At 43.5% G+C, this 22,834-nt stretch overlaps 1 protein-coding gene and 1 pseudogene across 22 annotated transcripts in view; one reads left to right on the forward strand and one right to left on the reverse strand.

Annotated features, from left to right (window-relative positions):
• The window catches only part of WDR93 (WD repeat domain 93), a 60,803-nt gene that overhangs the window by 7,909 nt on the left and 30,060 nt on the right, over nucleotides 1-22,834 (reverse strand). For 5 of the 22 annotated variants that reach the window (XM_049905754.1, XM_049905751.1, XM_049905745.1 and 2 more), the window contains 9 exons: nucleotides 17,740-17,824; nucleotides 12,303-12,474; nucleotides 10,926-10,996; nucleotides 10,221-10,307; nucleotides 8,676-8,795; nucleotides 6,873-7,086; nucleotides 5,039-5,102; nucleotides 2,981-3,137; nucleotides 2,400-2,601 (listed from right to left, as the gene is read on the reverse strand). In XM_049905754.1, the coding sequence (XP_049761711.1) occupies nucleotides 2,400-2,601; nucleotides 2,981-3,137; nucleotides 5,039-5,102; nucleotides 6,873-7,086; nucleotides 8,676-8,795; nucleotides 10,221-10,307; nucleotides 10,926-10,996; nucleotides 12,303-12,474; nucleotides 17,740-17,824 (1,172 nt within the window). The other 17 variants (XR_007519898.1, XR_007519897.1, XM_049905750.1 and 14 more) reach the window with 17 other exon arrangements.
• Nucleotides 19,125-21,313, forward strand: LOC126087895 (EP300-interacting inhibitor of differentiation 1-like; annotated as a pseudogene).

Raw genomic sequence — 22,834 nt, forward strand, 5'->3', positions numbered from 1 at the left:
ATGCCCCCCACCTAGGAGAACTGCTTTGTTACAGCCATGGCCTACCCTCTCATCACTCTTGACTTTTTGTTTTGTTTTGTTTCATGATTATTTTTAATGTATTTATCTTAATATTGCATATTTTTTGTAGAAAAGTTGCAAATAGGGAAAATACGAAGAAAAAAATCACATATAATTCCATCACCCAAATAAAACCATTTGCACTAATGGTACACATATTTCTCATCTCCTCTCTTTTACTCAAAATCAAAGTTAGACTGTGCATAATATTTTATAAAATTTATTGTAATAATTTATAACATTTTAGGGCATTTTCTCCCCCCCGTTTTTTTTTAAACTTCAAACCTATAGAAAAGTCGCAAGAATGCTACAGGGAACCTTCGCCTAGATCCACAGGTTAAGGTTTTATCTCCCTCTCTTTTTCTCTGTAAAAACCAAAACCAAACCCGTTGCCACTGAGTCGATTCCAACTTAGACCGACCCTATAGGACAGAGTAGAACTGCCCCATGGAGTTTTCAAGGCTGTAATCTTTAAGGAAGCAGACTGCCACATTTTTCTACCATGGAGTGGCTGTGGGTTCAAACCAGGGCTTCAAATCGGCTGCATTTCTAACAAGTTCCCGGGAAATATACATAAGAATCACCTGGGGATCTTGTAAATGCAGATTCTGATTCAGTATACCTGGGGTGGAAATGAAAATTCTCAGCAGGGGTTTGAACCTGAATGGAACCAGTCTGAAGCCCTGGTTCAAACCACCAACCTTTCCATTAGCAGCCAAGCGCTTAACCACTGCGCCCCCAGGGCTCATTTGTCTTTCTCTCTATATGTATTTTCCTAAACCATTTGACGGTAAGTTGTAGACATCACGAACCTTCACCTCAAAATTCTGCAGCTCCATCTCCCGAGGACAAGTCAATCAAGGGTCCAAATCAGAAACCTCCATGTGAGGAAAAGCTGAGCATTCCTCAGAAATTTTAATCAGGGGCATGCCAGGTGTCCTCTTCTTCATTGTCCCTCTCCTCCTAACACCCATGTTCCCATATTCCTCTCCTGATGAATGGGCACGCTTCCCTCCAGGAGATACGGAAAACCATCCAAGCAACCCACAACACAAGCTGACACAACCACAGTGGGCAAAGGCAGTCAGGAGAGGGAAAGCACAGAGGAGCTGGAGGGCCACCTAGTGGTAATGTTCAAAATTTTCCCAGGAACGAACCTGGGTTTACAGGGATGCAACCCATCATCATTGCCATGTTGTTGTTAGCTGCCTTAGTGTCAACCCTCTACTTATTGCGGACCCATGCACGACGGAATGAAACGCCGCTCGGTCCTGCGGCGTCCCCATCATTGGTTGCAGATCGGAGCATGGTGATCCACAGGATTTTTATTAGCGTTGTGGTTTTAGTGGTGTAGTGGTTAAGTGCTACGGCTGCTAACCAGAAGGTCGGCAGTTCGAACCTGCCAGGCACTCCTTGGAAACTCTATGGGACAGTTTTACTCTGTCCTATAGGGTCGCTATGAGTCGGAATTGACTCGAGGGCAGTGGGTTAGTTTTCAGTAGATAGCCAGGCTTTTCTTCTTAGTCTGAAATCACTGTTGAAACCTGTTCAACATCATAGCAACACGCAAACCACCAATGACAGATGGATGGTGGCTGCACACGAAGTGCACTGGCCGGAAACAGAACTTGAGTCCTCCGCATGGAAGGTCAGAACTCTACCACCAAACCACCAATATCCCCATCATTATCATAAAAACCAAATCAATTGCTGTGATGTCGACTCTGACCCACGGCGACCGCATGCGTGTCAGAGCAGGACTGTGCTCTAGGTGATGGATAAAGGAAAGGACTTTAGATCAGGGGTTGGCAAATATTTTCTGTGAAGGGCCAGATGGTAAATATTTTAGGTTTCATGGGTCAAATGATCTCTGCTCCAACTATTCAACTCTTCAGTTGTAGCTCATAAGCAGGCACAGATAATACATAAGCAAATGGGTATGTCTGTGTTCCAATAAAACTTTATTTACAAAAATAGACAGTGGGCTAGATTTGGCACACAGGCTATAAGTTTGTCAACCTCTGTCTTAAATGATTGTGTCTAATAGTCCAAACATTTTTTCTTATAAGAAATTGAGAAAGTAAAAAGAAAAGATGGTCTTGACGGAAAGAACGCATCAAGTGGAAGCCCTTCTTTTCTACCAGTCAAATTCATTACTCCTTTTCTACCAATCTGAACATGAGTTGGCGTGAGGCTCATGGGCTATAATATGGTGGAATCATTCAGGTAAGGGAGAATTTAAATGCTGAGAGGATCTTACCATCAAACAAACCCCACTTTCCTTCAACCCAGAGACAACCCAAGACACCGGGCCGGGATGTAGACCCGGAACTCTTTACCTCTTCTGGAGGAACTGCTCGCATCTCTTCTCCAAAGGCAGTGTCTCGGAGGAGGCGTTGCTATCTGTCAAGTCACTCTGAGGAATGGTGCAGTTTCCAGAGATCTTTTCCAGGAGTGGGTAGGCCTCAAAGTTAAAATAGAAAATAGAATTTCTGATCTCCGTGGCATTGCCGGTGCATTCAATTTCATCTGGATGGTCTCCTGAAAAGAAGCCAGAGCCCCGTCTTCTCTATGGTGATTGTTTTCTGGACGGTCTGTGTGTGTGGTGGGCAGTCTGGGGAGGACAAGAGGCTCCAGGCCCAGGTGGGTACATGGGCGATGCTGTTTATAAAGGCTGGGTCTCTGGACCAGGCTGTGGGGGGGCTCATTTGATCAGAGGAAGAGTCCAGAAAGAAGACCTTGTCAAGCATTTTGACAAAATGCCCTGTGAGAAACGAAACTGCAATGTCCTCTTGGCCAGTGGTGGAGGAGTGGGGCAAGGCAGGGGGGCTTGGATGGGGCCGCCTTGTGCTTGGGCGAGGGCTGAGATGTCAGGGAAATGGTCAGCAGCCACAGGTCTGGGCATGTTCCCCTTCCATACCTCGAAGCAGGAAACACGGATGGTGTAAAGATACAACAAATACTGGCTTCCAAGGGACCACCAAGTGGTAGGATCTGGGCGGAGCAAAAGCACAGATGATTTCAGGCTTGGCCACATTCATGAGGCACACAGAGCCATCCCAGGAAAAGATCAGCAGCTGGGAAGCAAAGAGACGGTGAGTGGGAATTTCTACTGGACTCTGTTACCCACAGAAGGTAGTTTAGAGTTCAGCTCAGAATAGAAGCAGCTGGACATAAAAAACAGAAGCAGAGAGAATTTATTTGGCTCTTGTGCACCCAGTCTCTGGCTCCACCCAGCCTGTCCCAGGGGATGGCAGAAACATGCGTGTCTTCTCTGCTCACCCCGTTGTTGTTACTATCAGCAAATAGGCCCACATCTAGGTGCTGGGTTTGATCCAGTGCTGCTCTTCCCCTTGTAGCCCTGGCTCTTCTTTCCAGCTCCCCTGGCCTCTCCACTGGAGAGGTCTCCCTCCATGTGTGGTCAGGACTCAGTTCTGCAGCTGTCTCCGATGTCCTTTCCTCCCCATCTCCGAGACCCTGCTCAATCCAGTAGACCCTCTCTCGCCCAAGATCTGAGATGGGGCCTCTCTCCTGCCCAGGCTCCTTCTTCTCTGTAGACAAACCTTCTAAACTTGCTCCAATCCTTAGGATGTCCTTCTTGACCCTTTGGCCTCCTTAAGCCACATTTTCTTTCCCTTCACATTCAAACATCTTGAGAGAATGTCTACTCAGCATCTCCACTCCTTCACCTCCACTCACTGACCATTGGCCCCATCCTGCCTCGGACACTGTTCGCCACAAGGTAAGGTAAAACCTGTGAAAGCTGGAATCTGTGTAAGGCGGAAACCTGTCAGAGAAGGAAAACTGAAATATTTTCCACTAAAACGAGCAATAGAAAATGGTAAGACTGCGCCCTGTCAGAGGTGGAAAGCTTGCAAGACCCGGAAAAACAAGTCTGCCCCCACGAGTTCCAGCTCTCACAGGTTTCACTGTATGTGGTTTCTCTTTAGCACAGGACACTGTGCTCTCACCTTAAAACTTGTCCCTGAGCTTCCGGGACCTACTCTCTCCTGATTTCCGTCGGTGTCCATCTCAACCCTGCTGGGAGCTCACTTTCCTCTGCTTGTCTTGTAAATGATGGCAGCACCCTCTGGGAACCTCTTTCCTACTTACCTCCTCTCTTTGACTAGGGGACCTACTGTGCCCGTGGGTTCAACCACCACTAACGGGTTGGGGAGCACTGAACCTACATTTTTAGCCTGGGCTCTCTTGGAACCTCCTCTGGGTGCTCTATCGGCCCCTTGCATTCAGCAGGGCCATGCTCTAGGCCTGTGCTCCAGTGGGCCCTGTAAGAATTAGTAAATCAGCTTTGCAGAGACCCCAAGCCAGGATGCCTCCCTCTCCTTTGGCTTGCCCAGAACTGTGAAATCCATCTCCTCATGTACACCTCTCCACTCTCATCCCTTCTCTGGGTATGCTGTGCCCCAGCTTTAACCTCTTGCTGTGTCAATCCCCACCTCACGCAAAGTCCAGTCCCTCTTTTCTCCCCGGTGGACAGAGCCCGCCATGGCCTGGCCTCTCTGTCCTGGCCCCAAATTCTCCCTTTCACACCCACCACAAATCTGACCTGCAGCTACTCTGAGTTTCCTGTAGTGCCTGGACACACAGTGCTCTCTTGCCTCCATGGGGCTGCCTTCTCAGCTCCCCTGGCTCAGCTCACCTCAGCTGTCACTTCTGCCAGAAAGCCACACCCCCACGCTTGCCTTCCGTAAGTTCACGTAGGTGGCCCCTCTCTCTGTCCTGTGGCATCCACTGCATAATCGTATCACAGCCCTTCTCATGCTCTACTGTGGCTGCCTGTTGACTTGTCTGCCTTTCCAACTGAACTGTGAGTTCCCTGAAGGCAAGGGCTTTGTCTTTCATATCTGTGTACCCAAAAGTTAGTCCAGGGCCCGGCACATAGTAGGTCTTCAACAAATATTTTTTGAAGGAAAAAATAAACAAATTCACTGAAGAACAAGAGGCACTGGGGACCTACCATGCCAGGTGAGGCTGGGACCGGGGCCACTGCACAGATGGTTTCATTCAGGTGCTTTTCCGGCCTACAGGAAACAAGCAGACACACAGATGTTCTTCTACTGCAAGAGTTTTAAAGTTCTGCTGTTCTCTCCTAGGCAGATATCCTGGAGAAGCCCTTGCACATGAGCACCAGGAGATATGAAGAAGACTGTTCATAGCAGCAAAAAAGTAGGAAAAACCCAAATATCCACTGGTAGAAGGCTAATATAATTGTGGTATGTTTATACAACGAGAAGAAATGCAACAATGAAAATAAAAGAACTGGGGCTACATGTACGACTGTCATGAACCATGCTACAGAAGAAAGCATCAAAAAACAAGTTGGGGAATACACAGAATATGATTCTATTTATAAGTTCCTTGTACATGCAAAGCTAAAGAATATAGTGTTTGGATACAGTCATGTGTGCGGTTAACCCTTAAAGGAAAGCAAAAGAATGATGAATTTAGGAAAATGATGTGGAAGACTGGAAAAAAACTGGCCATAGTATTTGGTACTCTTCCCATCAAAAGGTGGAGTCTATTTCTCCACAGCAGGAATGTGGGCTTAGTCATGTGGCTAGCTTTGCCCAGCGAGGCATTAGCAAATATAACAGGAGCAGAGGTGGGGAGTGGTGTGGGTCAGAGGAAGAATTCTCGCCTTCAATGCGGGAGACCTCAGTTTGATTCCTGGTCATTGCATCTCACGCATAGCCACCACCCATCTGTCAGTGGAGGCTTGTGGGATGCTGAATGGGTTTCAGTAGAGCTTCCAGGCTAAGAAGAAAGGCTTGCTGATCTACTTCTGAAAATCAGCCAACGAAAACCGTGTGGATCACCATGGTCTGATCTGCAACCGATCGTGGAGATGGCACAGGACCAGGCAGGTTTTGTCTTGTTGTCCATGGGGTTACCATGAGTTGGGGGCCGACTTGATAGCAACTAATAACAATAACACAAGCAGAGGCTTGAAAAGCATTTGTGTCCTGGGGCTGCTTTCTCTTGTTGCTGGAAACCCTTAGATTACCATGTGGTGAAGTTTGACCTAGCCTGCTGGAGAGGCCATTAGGAAGAGCACCAAGGTGCCCTGGCCAACAGCCTACCAACTGCCAAACATGTAAGTGAGATCATCTTAAGCAGGCACCTGTGAGATCCTAAGCAAGACCAAAAGAAGAACTGCCCAACCAAGCCCCGAACAAGGTGCTGACATACAGGATGAAGGCTAAACAATGATTATTGTCTTAAGCCACTCAGTTCTGGGACACTTTGTTATGTGGCAAGCTCAAGCTTCACCACGTGGTAATCTAAGGATTTCCAGCAACAAGAGAAAGCAGCCCTAGTGCACAAATAAGTTGGTTACCTTTGGGGGTGAAGAGAGAAGGATGTGATCAAGCAGAGGCATGCAGGGAGCCTTAATGGAACTGGAAATAATCTAATTCTTAAGCTTGGTGGTGGGTATAGGGATAGCTAGTTCATTATTCTTTACGCCTTATATAGATTCATTTGCATGCATAAAATACCTCACAATTAAAAAAAGAGAGACCGTTATAGAAACTGATGGAAGGCTAGACTATTTTTGCAGAAATAATTCTTTTCATGGTAACTTAGGATATGAAAGATATCATTTTGTATCATCATACAATTTTGTTAAAAAAATTATCTAAAAAAGACACTGGTGATCTTGAGGCGCTCGTGGGGAGACTGATGACTCTAGGGAAAGCGGGTCCTTGCTGGAGAGGTTGCCAGTTTTATACTGTTAAACGGTGTCATCTGTCTGGCAAGTCCTTGCATCGTCCTGCCCTCAAGCCACTGACCTCTCCACAAGCACATTGGTGGTGGGTCCTTGGGTCCCGCTGGCTGTCACCAGATGCAGGGAGGCATCTGTGCACAACACCACACATTTCATTTTGGATTTCACTGGCCCCTCGGGATACATGTTCTGTTTTTTGTGGACCAGGAAGTAGTTTAGGAAGTGAATGCTTTGGCAGAAACATCCCTCTGGAAGAGCGATGACCCCAAGAGGGAAACCTGGAGAAAAAAATCACACGAGCAGGGCAGAAGAGGAGGCAGGGGATGTAGACATGGGCACAGGGTCTGTGACTGGCAAGTATGGGAGGGACTTGTAGATGTGGGGACAAAACCAATCAGGCAATGAGTGCCCTCTGAGAGTGAAAACAGTAAAACCCATTGCCCAATGGGAGGAGAGAAGAGCTCCCTTCTGGGGTAACTCCTCTGTGTACTGACAAGAGCTGGGGAGGAGGAGACCCAAACCCCTGGAGAAGGGCAGAGCCAGCACTGGAACAGAGGGAAGCTACAGTCCAGGGAGATACTGAGCTACAGCTGACAGCTGGTTGCAAAGGTTCACCAGCAGACGGGAGGTGTTTCAGATAAGAGGTCTTTGTGTGTGCGGCCAAACAGCAACAATTTATCAGTATCTGAAAAAAGGGAAAGAAGTTAACGGGCACGTACTTGTGAAATTATGATCATTCTTCTTTCTTTGAAATCTCTTTAGTTACTACAATTATGTGGTGGGTGCAATAAATAAAATTCAGGAGGACCTTTAGTCCATATTCATCTTAGTACCATGTGGGGAGAGCGTCCTCTTATTCTAAACAACCACTGAGTTCTTCAGATGGAAATAGCCAAGTAGGGAAGCCACTCCATGGCTTGACAGAAGCCTCCCTGAGGACAGGCAGCTTCTGTTCTGAGCATGACCTTCCATGTGAACAGGGCACTGTCACTGGTTTGCCTGGTGAACTCGTCTGCCAGGAGGGCTGGCCCAGATGGACCACTACACACTCGAGTGGAGCACATATCCAATTGTAAAATGACACATAACTGACTCACTAATCACTTTTTTAAAAGTTTGGTTAGAGGCAGACACTTCTCTAGCAGCTGATCAATTTAGGGTAAATGGATACCATTGATTTTCTGCACCTGCAAAGCTGGACCAGGGTCCTGGGGCCCCACCAATTGGAGCTGCTGGTCTCATACTGACTGCTTGATAGGTCTCTGAGCTGTAATACTTATGAGGATCCTGCTGAATGGGGCGGGGTGGAGTAGCAGGAAAGAAAATATGCTTATTTTGAGAGTTTGGGGGCTGGGAGAAAGAAGCTGAGGCTACCATGACATGGCACACTGTGCTAGAAAACATTTCTTCACTCGAGTGTGATAATGAAGGATATGGTCATACTTCCAGGACCTGTACAGTGTCCGGCACAGAGCAAGCCCACAAAAAGTATGTCAACACATATTAAAACAAAACAAAACAACCAAACCCACTGCCATTGAGTCGATTCCAACTCATCGAGACCCTGCAGGACAGAGTAGAACTGCCCCATAGGGTTTCCAAGGAGCGGCTGGTGGATTTGAACTGCTGACCTTTTGTTTACCAGCCATAACTCTTAACCACTGTGCTACCAGGGCTCTTAGCAGCATATATTAAGTTTAATAAATGTTTATGGAATGAATGAATGAGACAGCAGGACCCGCGCCCCAAGGTGACTTTAAGAACACAGAGGTAACAGAAGGCCCAGAGCCTATGGGAATTCCAGAGCTCTTGGAGCCTCATTGCCTGGAAACCCACCTAGGTGTTACCAGAGAGGTAGGAGGCTCACCTTCAGCCAGGTCCCACAGTGTGAGCACACCGTCCTCACAGGCCAGTACCAGGTAGGAGCAGCAGCTGCTAAGAGCAGAGGCTACAATGGGTGCTGCACACGGCCACACGCCTTCAGGGTCTAGGGGGGATGACACCACTCACCAGGATGTCCCCCTGGACCTCACTCCGCCCACCCATCAACTCCACCTGGACAACTCCAGACCCAGACTAGTCTACCTGTCCAGGGCATGGGCACCGAGATCACCTGTCTGGACTCACCATCTCTCTCCTCTCTATTCAATGCTATTCTCCTTCCTTAGAATAATTAATAGTAAGTTGTACTATTATTCTACAACTAACATTTAATGAGCACCTGCTAGGTGCTTGCAAGGAGCCATGATAGCACAGTGGTTAAGAGCTTGGTTAGCAGTTAGGCTGGCAGTTCGAATCCATCAGCTGCTCCTTGGAAAACCCTATGGGACAGCTCTTCTCTGTCCTATAGGGTTGCTATGAGTTGGGAATGACTTGACAGCAATGGGTTTTGGTTTGGGTGCTAGGTGCTGAACACTGTGTTAGATTTCATTTAATTCTCACATGGATCCTACGAGGTAGGTCCTATTAGCACCCCCATTTTACAGATGAGGAGGCTGAGGCAGAGAAGTAAATGTATGCCCAGTCAGTACAGAAGTTTAGATTAGAAGCCAGGCTACTTGGGAGAAGAATGGAAGAAAAGAAATCCCTTCTCTGTGAATTTTTTAACATTACTTTTGAAGTATGATACTAAAGTGTAACATAAACGTACAGTTTAAAGAATTACCACAAAGTGAACTCACTTACACAACTGCCTCCATGAAACTGTAAAATAAATAAACATACAGCAACAATCCACCCCCAGTGCCATGAGTTGAACTCCGACTTGTAGTGACCCTACAGATCAGAGGAGAACTGCCCCATTCCAAGGCTGTAAGTCTTTATGGGAACAGGCTGCTGTGTCTTTCTCCCTCAGAGCTGCTGACGGTTTGAACTGTCCACCTTTCTGTTAGCAGGCCAGCGCTTAACCACTGGGCCACCAGGGCTCCCTATAACAACAACCACCCTATATTTCCTTAGTGTTTTTCAATTTCAAAGAGCTTTTATATACAGAAACTTCGGATTTTGCTATTCATAGCAAATGCATGCAGTAGATAGGGATGGTGTCATTAGCTCTTGTTTCAGACCATAAAATAGGGGGTTGGGGTGGGCAGTGACTGGCCTGAGGCTACATGGTTTGCAAACAGGTGGGCTGGGACCAGAGCTGGCCTTCCCACGCCAAGCCACTTTCTTTCATCTTAGCTGCCTTAGGGGCCCTGTGAACCTGATTCTGGACTTTGTTCCTGTTGACCTATCATTTTTAAGACACATGACAGTTCAAGGCCAGACCCCTGGGGTCACACCCCACTAAGCCACCCACTTCTGGGTCCCTTAAAGTGATGCTATGTGTCAGTCACACATCTCAGCCAAGCTTAAGAAGCATATGCTCTGAGAACCCTGAGCACAGGCAACTCCCATCTCAGCAGTAACGTGCCAACTTTATCCTTCAGAGTTCGGTGAAGTGAATAGAGGAAGAAATTATGACTCCCAGTCCAGTGTATGCCAAGGATACAGGCTGTTCCTGGGAAAGAAAAGAGGAAAGAGCCATCATGTAAGAAGTCTGGGTGGCCTTTAGTTCACATGGCAGATGTCTGCCCAAGAGGAAGCTGGTCTGAAATCAGAAGTGGTTTGTTCTAATGGGCACTAGACAACTGAAGGATGAACTTCCTAAAGAAGAGGGACTGGCACCCCTCATTAGGGCTGTTCCTAGGGCCCGCTAGCCTTCCTGGGCAGAGAGGATGATCACAAGGGCAACTAGGCTGCTTTCACATCCTCTTGGTAATTCATATCCACTTGGCTGTCAGTGTTTTGAATAACATTTTCTACAAATGAATTCATATCCAGAAGCAGCCTGGCAGGATGTGCACTCATACCCTCCTCTGTGGGGGCCACTCCCTGAAGACAATGCCAGCCTCCATTACCAGGGAATCTAGGCTCAAGGGACACAGACCCAAAGACAAGCCCTTAAGCTACAGCTGACAATTCAATTTCTACCCCTATTCTCTGCCACAAAAGATCAGCTACACCTGGGACCAAACAGGGTTTGTTATATGGAATTTCTCTGGGGCGGGGGGCTTGCTGAGGGACTACCCAAGGAGACCACCTCCCCAGGATAACCACCTGCTTCACGTTCCTTTACCTGAAGGGCTCTTGACTTCCGCTGGCATTGCAAATACGCAGCTAGGGAGGAGAAAATGGAATGTGGCCACGCTGGGAAAGAGAGACATTAGTCAGGGCAATGGGAGACTCCTTGGCAAGGAGAGATGCTGGCAGTCTTGAAACTAAAACCGGAAAGAGATAGTGAAGATGGTTTTCCCAGGGGTGCAGGGCCATGAGACAAACCACAATCTGTGGCTGGTTCTGGTGAGATGGGCAGACCTTGGACCTTGGTGAGGGGAGGGTGGGTTGAACTGCTGGGGCCACTATCCAAATGGACCGGATGAGCTTCAGGAGCCACCATCCACATGGACAGGCTGAGGGGCAGGAGACACTCCCAGGCCGGTAATGGCGTAGGGCAGAACTCCCACCAGAGAGGGTTCCCTTTTGGAGAGCCACCTCGGTCCTCGGGGGAGATCCCTTAACTTGGGAGACCTGCATAAATGCTCTCTTATCCTCTTGTCCTGGGGGCAATAGAACCAGTGGTGTGCTGGTAAACTGGCTCTCTGAAAACAGAAAAAAAGAAAGAAAAAAGCCCTGATTTGTAGGATTTTGCAGATTTCTATGGCGTAAATACGCCCACCATGGACAATTACGAACTGGCTTGCAAAATTCCAAAATATCTTGCTGGACAGTAGGAGCTGACTGTAGTGCACCACTGAACCCTGTTATGGTTCCAGTTCAGGCAACAGGGAGTTGTTACAGCTGAGCCTTAGAAGTTTGTATCCTAAAGTAAGAAAATTCAAGGTCCACTTGACAGTGAGATGGGAGGTTTCACTTCCCACCTGAAAACTAGAACATTCCTGAGATCCACACTAGCTGTTAGGAGACTTAGTTCCTAAAGCCAGCTGCACTACCAGTACTTCAAAGTCTTGGGCTCACTTTTCACAATCACAGCATGGGGTTAATGAGGCCTCGACTGCTGATTAGAGATCAGAAAGTAATGTATCATAAGAATTGCACGCATATAACGTCACATTTATAAAGCCTGGAAGGAAACGGACAAAAATGTTAATAGCGGTGATTGAGTTTTATTTCCATCTTTAGGATATTCTGTGTTTTCTATAAAATCTGGAAAAAAAAGCTCTTTAAAAAGAGATGATGTCATGTATAAAACTAAAATAAATTCTATTTCTATTCTCCACAAATACATATTCCCCCTTTTAAATACATATTATCAGCATTTGTTCTCACTAGATTTAAACAGTCTCTATACAACCTTTCAAAAGATCTGAAATTTTCTGAAAACCTCCCTAAACCAGAGCTTTTAGACTTTGGATTAGTTCAAGACTTGGGCTGACTCCTGCGTGTGCCAGGAGAGGAGAAGCTCTGGGGACTCCAGATGCCCTCTCCTGCTCACCTGAGGGGCTCCTCCTCCCGTTCCCCATCCAGATACTTCTTGTATGAAGCATGGAAGATGGCTGCTTGCTGCTCCCACTGACTGTCCTTGATGAAGTGGTTCTGCCCAGAGCCCAGCCCATAGCAGTCCTCTATCTTTGCAAAGACTTCCAGGGGGCTTTTAAATGTAGTGCCTGGGTTGACAACATTCCAGAATTAGTCACCATCTGATCTCCGTCTTGACGATTTCCCCTGATTTCTTCCATGCTTCCCAGTTTCCTGCAGAACCTGTCAGTCTTGCTCAGTACTTGGTCTGTGACCCCAGGTGTTCAGTCTTCTTCCCTGCCCCCCGCCCCACTCACTAAGCCCAGGCAACGTAGTTAGCTGTTTGCTTTGCAGAAGCTGCACAGGAGGCCAAGGAAACGTTCACGATGCCTCTAGAGGCCGTGGATCACTGTCATCTCCCCAGCTAAGCAAGGTACAAAACCTTCCAGCTTACCATCACTGTTCAGCTGCTGCTTGAGACCAGGTGATTGGGCAATCCCATTCTCTTCCCACGCTTATGTCTGTTCAGCTACATTCCTTTAACCAAATCTCCTTTCCCTGACAATCACTTTTCTCATCCCTCCCCTTCCCAATAACCTTTCATTTCCTTCTTGTTCATCTGCTGCTAAATCCACAGAACTGGATGACTTATTTTCTGGGTTCATACTCCAAGTTTCAGAATTGTGCTCTCTTTGGAAGGTGCTCAGGTCCCTCAAGTTGCCTAGGAGGTCCCACAGTGCCCTAGGCCCCTACCTAGGAAGAGCCACTGTTAACAGTTTCTTGCCTAACTCTCTAGAGGGAGACCCCTTTTTATAAACCAATGTATATTATAAGCTAGTAGTTCCCAAAGTGTGGTCCCAGATCACCAGCTTCATCACCTGGGAAGATGTTTGAAAAGAAAATTCTCAGGCCCCAACCCACACCTATTGAAATAGAAACTCTGTGGGTGGGGGTCCAGCAATCTGGGTTTTAAGAAGTCCTCCAAGTGATTCTCATGCAGTTAAAGTTTGAAAACTGTTGTTATGCACTATAACCAAAAACCACACCTACTGCGATCAAGTCGATTCCAACTCATGGTAACCGCAAGGGTTACAGAGTAGAACTGCTCCATAGGGTTTTCTTGGCTGTAATCTTTTTACTGAAGTAAATCACCAGGCCTTTCTTCAGCATCTGCAGTGCTACTGGGTGGATTCCAACCGCCAACCTTTAGGTTAGCAGTCAAGCACTTAACTATTTGTGCCACCCAGGGACCTGTTCATGTACTATATCCCTTGCTCTTTCATTCAACAAAATATCTTTGAGATCACTTTATATTGTTTATTTTTTGTTTATTAAACCTTTTCTTATTGTGAAATATAACACACTCAGAAAAATGCATAAAACATATATGGTAATAAATTATTATAAAGCGAACATCTAGTATTCTCTATTCAGGTCAAAAAAATAGAACCTAGGCAGCTACCTAGAAGCTTCCCAAGGGTTCCTTTCCAACCACAATCCCTTCTTCCTACCCTAAAGGCAACAACTCTCCTGACTTTTATTGTAACCACTTCATTGAGTTTCTTTATATTTTTGCCATCTAAATAGGCATCTTGGTTTAAAATAAGAAAAGGTGTGTATCGGGGTTGTATTCTTTCACCATGCTTATTCAATCTGTATGCTGAACAAATAATCTGAGAAGCTGGACTGTATGAACAAGAATGTGGCATCAGGATTGGAAGGCTCATAACGACCTTGCTTGCTAAAAGTTAATACAACTTGAAGCACTTACACCTTCACATAAAGAAAACAAAAATCCTTATAACTGGACCGATAAGCAACATCATGATAAACAGAAAATATTGAAGTTGTCAAGGATTTAATTTTACTTGGATCCACAATCCATGCTCATGGAAGTAGCAGTGAAGAAATCAAATGACATATTGCACTGGGGAAATCTACTGCAAAAGATCTCTTTAAGGTGTTAAAAAGCAAAGATGTCACTTTGAGGACTAAGGTGCGCCTGACCCAAGCCATGACATTTTCAATCGCCTCATATACACGTGAAAGCTGGACAAGGAATAGGGAAGACTGAAGAAGAATTGACGCATCTGAGTTATGGTGTTGGCGAAGAATATTGAATATGCCATGGACTGCCAAAAGAATGAACAAGTCTGTTTTAGAAGAAATACAGCCGAAATACTCCTTAGAACCAAGGATGGAGAGACTCTGTCTCACTTACTTTGGACGTGTTATCTGGAGGAATCTGTCCCTGGAGTAGGACATCACGAGGAAGACCCTCAACAAGATGATTGACACAGTGGCTGCAACGATAGGCTCTAGCCATGAGGATGGCACAGGACTGGGCAGCGTTTTGTTCTATTGCACCCAGGGTCACTATGAGTTGGAACCAACTTGATGGCACCTAACAACAACAACAAATAGGCATCTGCTATGGATTTAATTGTGTCCCCACAAAATATGTGTCAACATGGCTAGGCCATGATCCCGTGGTTCTTCTCCATTTTGTAATCTGATGTAATTTCCTAAAAAAAAAAAAAAAAAAATCCTAACCTCTATGATGTTAATGAGGCAGGATTAAAGGCAGTTATGTTAATGAGGCAGGACATAATCTACAAGATTAGGCTGTATCTTGAGTCAGTCTCTTTTGAGATATAAAAGACGGATGCAAGCAGAGAGGAGAGGGACCTCATTACCACTAAGCAAGAAGAGCCAGGAGCAGAATGCGTCCTTTGCACCCACGGTCCCTGCACTGAGAAGCTCCTAGACCAGGGGAAGGTTGAAGACAAGGACCTTCCCCCAGAGCCAACAGAGAGAGAAGGCCTTCCCTGGAGCTGGTGCCCTGAATTTGAACTTCTAGCATCCTAAACTGTGAGACAATAAACTTCTGTTTGTTAAAGCCATCCACTTATGGTACTTCTGTTATAGCAGCACTAGATAACTAAGAATTTAAACATTATAGCTTTGTTTTGCCTGATTTTGAACTATACACAAATGGAGCTATACAGTATTAACTCTATGTCTGCTCTCTTCTGCTCAATATTATGTTTGTGAGATTTATCCATTTTGTTGTATGGAGCTGTAGTTTGTCCATTTTCATTGCTGTATAATATTCCATTGAATGAATATACTGGAATTTATATATGTGTTCTATTGTTGAGAGACATTTGCGTTGTTTCAGTTTGATTGAGGTTATTAAGAATAATGCCACTATTAATATTCTTTTACATGTCTCCTGGTCCACATTTGGTTGTAAATCGATTAGGTATGTACCTAGAAGTAAGGTGATCAACCTGTCCTCGTTTGCTCAGGACTTTCCTAGTTTTAGCAATGGAAGTCACAATCCCAGGAAATCCCTTAATTCCAGGCAAACCGGTATGGCTGGTCACCCTACCTAGGAATGTAAGTGCTGTGTCATAAGATATAAATTATCTTCAAACTTACTAGACAATACCAAACTGTTTTTGCAAAGTGGGTGAACCAATTTACACCACTAACTGCAATAGGGAGTTTCAATTGCTCCACATGCTCACCAACACTTTGTCTGTATGATCAGTCTTTTTATATTTTAGCCATCCTGGTGAGTGTGTAGTGATAGCCCATTGTAGTTTTAATTTGCATTTTCCTGATAATTAAAGAGGCTGAGTACCTTTTCATATGTTTATTGGTCATTTGAATGCTCTCTTTTGTGAACAGCCTGTACAATATTCTTCCCTGTTTTGGTACTAGATAGGACACTGGGTTTTTTGGTAATCTTTTTCTTAATAATTTATAGAAATTCTTTATATATTCTTGCTATGGATCATTAGTAAGTTATATGTTTTGCAAACATATTTTCCCACTCTGTGCCTTGCTCTTTCATGATCTTAATGATGTCTTTTGATGATGACTAGAAGTTCTTAATTTTATGGTAGTTAATTTTATCAAAATTTTCTTTTAAGTACTTTTTCTACCCATGGGTCATAAAGACATTATATTATTTTCTAAAGCTTTTTAATTTTGCCTTTCATATTTACCTCTCCAATTCATCTGGAATTTATTTTTGTGTATGGTGTGAGGCAGGGCTTGTTCAATTTTTTTCCCCATACAGACAACTAGAACCTTTATTAAAATGACCACCGTTTCTCCTCTGTTCTGCAGTGTCACCTCTGCCATGTACCAAGTATCCATTTATACTTAGGACTGCTTCTAGCCTTTATATCCTGTTCCACTGATCTATTTTTTCTATCTTATTAGAGCTTTATAATGAATCTTGATAAAGTCCTATCACCATGTTCTTTTACAAGAATTAGCTATTCTTGGTCATTTGCATTTCTCTCTTTGTCTTGTAATGGTTGCAAAGTATTCCTTTGTATGAGTGTACCATATTTTATGCAACCAACCTTTGCTCCTATAAATAATACTGCAGTGAACATCTTTGTACATACATATTTGAGATCACGTGTGAGTACTGAGAGAGTATATTCTGTATCCTCGCCTACAATGGACATCCCCTCTGCTCCTCTTGATCAACTTCCACTTATTCTTCAAAACCTTGCCCAAATATCCTTTCCTCTGCTAAAGCCTTTTCCTACTCCCTGGGAGGAGTTAATAACTCCTTTGTCTATGTTTTCAAGGTCCTCGATATTCCCCTGGCTGTGCAGTGGTTAAGAGCTTGGCTGCTAGCCAAAAGGTCAGCAGTTCAAATCCACCATAGCTCCTTAGAAACCCTGTGTGGCTATTCTACTCTGTCCTATAGGGTCACTGTGAGTTGGAATTGACTCGACAGCAATGAGTTTGGTTTTTGGTTTAGATATTCCCCGGGATCCCTGGTGGCACAGTGGTTAAGCGCTCTGCTGCTAACCATGGGAGAAAGATGTGGCAATCTGCTTCTGTAAAGATTATAACATTGGTAGCCCTATGGGGCAGTTCTAGTCTGTCCTATGGGGTTACTATGGGTTGGAATCAACTTGATGGCAGCAGGTTTTTAGATACTGCTCATTTATCATATCCTTTTTTTTTTTTTTTTTTACTATAGTGGTTTATCTCCCATTCTCCCTTGCTAGGCCATCAGCTTCTAGAGTGCAGCAAATATGTCTTACTCATCTCTGTACCTGGTGCATTATTGGCACTCAGCAAATACTGATGAATTAATTAACATATGAATGTAGGAATGAACTTCAACCAGTACTCAGGAAACATGTCTCTTCTGAATTTCCAATTCTGTTAGTTAACTGTATCTTTATAACATTCACATATTTTCTTTTTAGGCTCCAGAGATTTACGAGGTTTTTAAAATTTCCTCTTCAGAACCATGTTTGCAATTCAGGTACTGCTGCTAATAGAAAATATGGGAAATGTACAGGAAGGCAAAGAAGGAAAAAACTAGGAAGTCAACGGCAAAAGAAAGGACATATTAGTTGAATTATACTGACCTGAGACTGGTTTAGGAGGTTTAATCTTCATTATGGAAACTGGATGGCTCAACTTAGCATCTCCTTTAAAAACAGCATTCGCATCCTGCAATAAGGAAGAGTTTCCAAGATCCATGAATGTAGGCCCTGCCCTGTTTTCTACATGGTCCTACATGAATGGCTCTGCTTAGTGATAAAGTTATTAGTAACCTGGTGTTATAGATTGAATTGTGCCCCCCAGAAATATGTGTTGTAAATCCTAACCCCTTTAATCCCATTTGGGAATAGAGTTTTCTTTTGTGTGTTACTGACGCCATGTCAGTGTAGGGTGTGTCTTAAGCCCCTCACTTTTGAGGCTGAAAAAGAGCCGATTAGATATACAAAAGCAAGGAAGCACAAATGGGAGAAGACAGATGCCGGTCCACATGAAGATCACCAAGGAACCAAGGAATAGAAGCTGAAAGTAGACAAGGACTTTCCCCCAGAGCTGACAGACAGAGAAAGCCTTCCCCTACCTAGAGCTGGTGCCTTGAATTTGGACTTCTAGCCTCCTAACGGTGAGAATATAAATTTCTGTTCATTAAAGCCACCTACTTACTGTATTTCTGTTATAGCAGCACTAAGAAACTAAGATACTTAGAATTCTCCACATACTCGAACTCTCATTTAAGTTGGCTGAGCAGAGTGGTGGTAAATTAGCACATTAAAATATTTTCAGATATATAAGGACTCAAAAAGTATATTAAACAAGAAATCTGAACGCAAGTATTTCTAGAGGATGTACTTCAGCAATACAAATAATAAACCCAAGAAGAAAGTACTGATATATCAATAAAACTTAATGTTATGCCTAAATAAGAGTGATCGTTAAAACACACACATACACAAACAATCTGGAATTAAAATCTTAGATGATTTCAACATGAAAGATGGCTAGGGCATAAAAAGAGTAGGAAGGAAATAAAAGTGTGGAAAAAGTTCTTGTTTTGTTGAGGAGAATATAAATGCTGGTTAACACTAGATGATAATGGGGAAAAAATTTAAAACTTCTGATTCCAGCCAAGATGGAATAACAGTGACTAGATTAACCCTTCAATGTTAAACAACTCAAAAATGGACAAAGCATATGAAGCAATGGTTTTCAGACATTAGACAATAGGTGGTGCAGGAGAGTGGTCCCTGAGAGAGAAAATAAGGTGAGCCCTACAACTACAAATGTTTTGTTTTCGTTTTTTTAAGGAATAAATTCGTAAGGATTAAAAGAATGAAAGAGGAGACAAGAGCAAGAAAATTTTGAAACTGGAAAGGAAATGGACCATGGTAAATGATTTAGCAGACCAAGAAACCTAGATCCTGTCGTATGTCCAATCTTGCTGGAAATCCTTTGTATTTGAGGTTTGTGAACCATGTCCAAAATGTCCAAGCTGTCCAAACCTTATGATGAGAGCAGCAGTGACCTGCAGATGGATGCCATACCTCACGAGAGTGACCTTCTGCAGATGGAGGTGTTGTTGTTGTTGTTGTTCTTGTTAAGTGCCATTGAGTTGGTTCCGACTCATAGTGACCCTATGTACAACAGAACGAAACACTACCTGGTCCTGTGCCATCCTCACAATTGTTATGCATAAGCCAACTGTTGCAGCACTGTGTTGATCCATGTCATTGAGGGTCTTTTTTGCTGACTCTCCTCTTTACCAAGCATGATATCCTTCTCCAGGGACTGATCCTTTCTGATAACATGTCTAAAGTATGTAAGACATAGTCTTGCCATCCTTGCTTCTAAGGAGCATTCTGGTTGTACTTCTTTCAAGACAGATTTGTTCGTTTTTTGGCAGTCCACGGTATAGTCAATATTCTTCGCCAACACCACAATTCAAAGGCGTCAATTCTTCTTTGGTCTTCCTTATTCATCGTCCAGCTTTCACATGCATAGAAGGCGATTGAAAACACCATGGCTTGTGTTAGGTGCACCTTAGCCTTCAAGATGACATCTTTGCTTTCCAACACTTTAACGAGGTCTTCCGTAGCAGATTTGCCTAGTCTTTTGATCTCTTGACTGCTGCTTCCATGAGTGTTGATTGTGGATCCAAGTTAAATGAAATCCTTTACAGCTTCAATCTTTTCCTCATTTACCTTGATGTTGCTTATTGGTTCAGTTGTGAGAATTTTTGTTTTCTTTATGTTGAGGTGTAATCTATACTGAAGGCTGTGGTCTTTGGTCTTCATCTGTAAGTGCTTCAAGTCTTCACTTTCAGCAAGCAAGGTTGTGTCATCTACATAGTGCAGGATTTTAATGAGTCTTCCTCCAACACTGATACCCTGTTCTTCTTCACAGAGTCCAGCTTCTCAGATTAATTTGCTGAGCAAGAAGATTGAATAGGTATGGTAAAAGGATACAACCCTTATGCACACCTTTCTTGACTTTAAACCATGCAGTATCCCCTCGTTCTGTTCAAATGGCTGCCTTTTGATCTATGTACAGGTTCTTCATGAGCACAATTAAGTGTTCTGGAATTCCCATTCTTCACAATGTTATTCATAACTTGTTATGATCCATACAATTGAATGCCTTTGGATAGTCAATAAAATACAGGTAATCTTTCTGGTATTCTCTGCTTTCAGCTAGTATCCATATGACATCAGCAATGATATCCTGGTCCCAAGTCCTCTTCTGAACGCGGCTTGAATTTCTAGCAGTTCCCTGCTGATATACTGCTGCAGGAGCTTTTGAATGATCTTCAGTAAATTTACCTGTGTGTGATATTAACGATATTGTTTGATATATTTGATGGGATTACCTTTCCTGGGAATAGGCATAAATATAGATCTCTTCCTGTCGGTCGGCCAGGTAGCTGTCCTCCAAATTTCTTGGCACAGACGAGTGAGTACTTCCAGTGCAGCATCTGTTTGTTGAAATATCTCAAGTGGTATTCCGTCAATTCCTGGAGCCTTGTTTTTTTTTGTCAATGCCTTCAGTGCAGCTTAGGCTTCTTCCTTCAGTACCATCAGTTCCTAACCATATGCTACCTCTTGAAATGGTTGAATGTCAACCAGTCTTTTTGGTATAATGACTCTGTCTGTTCCTTCCATCTTCTTTTGATGCTTCCTGAGTCATTTAATATTTTCCCCATGGAAGTAGGCAGTGGAAACTGAGAGCCATCACGAGCCCCTCCTACCATGGCGCCCTGCCACAGCTCAAGGAGGAAGGCCCGATGGAGGAGGAGGAGGCCCATTCAATGGCAAGGGCAAGGGGCCTTGCTAACAGGCCCAGCCATGGGGAGCAGCCAGGCCAGATTGTGGCCCCAGACTTAGCAATCAAGGACAAGAGTGAGGAATTTGATGACTGGGAGGACAACTACAACTATCTGGAAGAGGAGCAGCTCAGTGGTGCAGGCTACAGAGTACCAAAGGAGTCAATAAGATGTTTCTGAGGACATCCAGAGCCAGAGAAGCAGCCCTAGATGGGGGGTATCAAATGCATTATGAGAAGACCCTGTTTGATCAGTTAACTTTTATTGAAGAGCTTTTTTCACTTATGGTAGACAATCATCTGACCAAAGAATTTGGCTGGGATGAGATTATTGATAAAGAATAGGTAAATGCTGTTAAAAGAGAAGAAAGCTAATTGAGGAGAAACCCAACATTCCACTATTTTTTGGGTTCATTTGACATAGTTCTGCGCCAATGAAAAACTTGATTAAAAAAAAATCTGTTTTGCAGAATAGAAGACAATAGGGCAGTAACTGCACAGTTGTGAAAAAGGAAGACAATGGTTGAAAAAGAAAAAAGATCTTGGGACTGTTGAAATCTATTTTCAAGGATGTCCTGAAACACCCATGCTTTTGACTTTGTTATTGATCTAGACTATTTTCCTTACATTGAGGAAAATATCTTTCATATCCACTCACTGTAAGGGATGGTTTTGCAAGAACAAGGCATGACCAAGACAAACTGCCAATAAAAGAGCCCACTGATGTTAACTGTATAGTAAGAAAAAATAATCAAAATGTCCAACTTAGGACACATGATGTCTTTGAATAATTTCAACAAGAAGCCTGTTGAGAAAACTTGGGAAATTCTGATTTTGTGATCTATTCATGTCATAGTTATCAAAGGCTAAATTATTAGTGTAACATAAATTGAATTTTCTTCAGTATCTCAAAAGGATGAATAAACCCCAAAAGAAGTATATATCAGATGTGCTGTATCTTTAAATGTGTTTCCAAGAGCATCTTAAACATTTTGTCTACACACATATCTTGATAATTTATGAAGTTACTATGATCTATAATTCAAGGAAATCTATGTCATGACCATTTTAAGAAGTAAAAAATTAAGACCTCCTAAATTAAAATATTAGACATGAATATGTTATATGAAAGTACAAAGAAAACAATTTCTAACACCCTTATGCACAAGTGAAAATTTCTGTTTTTCATTTAATTTGATAGGCGAAAGACTTTAGTTGAACTTCATATTATAAGAACTGTTGGTGAAAATTGTCATGTAAGAGGAAAGTTGAACATCTAAAAAAGACTATGAACAATTATGCTATTAACCTTTTAAGGGTTTTAAACCTGCCCAGAAATCCACCTTAGTATCTGAAGTTTCCCTCTCCTCCTCCAATTAAGCTTATTTGTTATGCGCCAGCTTTCAAGATAATGAAATTTCTTTTTCTTGGGGTGGGGGGCAAGAGGGGGAGAAAGAAAGAAAGCTAGATCCCAAGCTAGTAAGGGAGAAAGCCTAGTAACTACCTGATTTATACTGCAAACCCCCTAAGACTCAAGAAAATGGCAGCTGTAGGTATCTCTGGAAGCTGGAGTGCTGGTAGGGATAAAAACAGAAGAACTGGTCGAAAAATCTGTTTAAAAAGTAGTTAAGCCCTCTCTAACTGTCAAATGAATTGGGAAAGGATGGCTATTTTAATAATATATAAAGGTTTATCTTTCCAGTGAAAAGTTACACCATTTATAAAAGAAATCTCCATAGGAATTAGAGTGAAATGTCAAAACAAAACTATGAAAATGTTAGAAGAAAACATGGGAGAATTTATTTATAACCTTGAGGTAGGGAAAGTCTTCTCAAGTACAAATGGCCATAAAGAAAACACTGGACA

The sequence above is a fragment of the Elephas maximus genome, chromosome 13, assembly GCF_024166365.1.
Source record: "Elephas maximus indicus isolate mEleMax1 chromosome 13, mEleMax1 primary haplotype, whole genome shotgun sequence".
NCBI lineage: Eukaryota > Metazoa > Chordata > Mammalia > Proboscidea > Elephantidae > Elephas > Elephas maximus.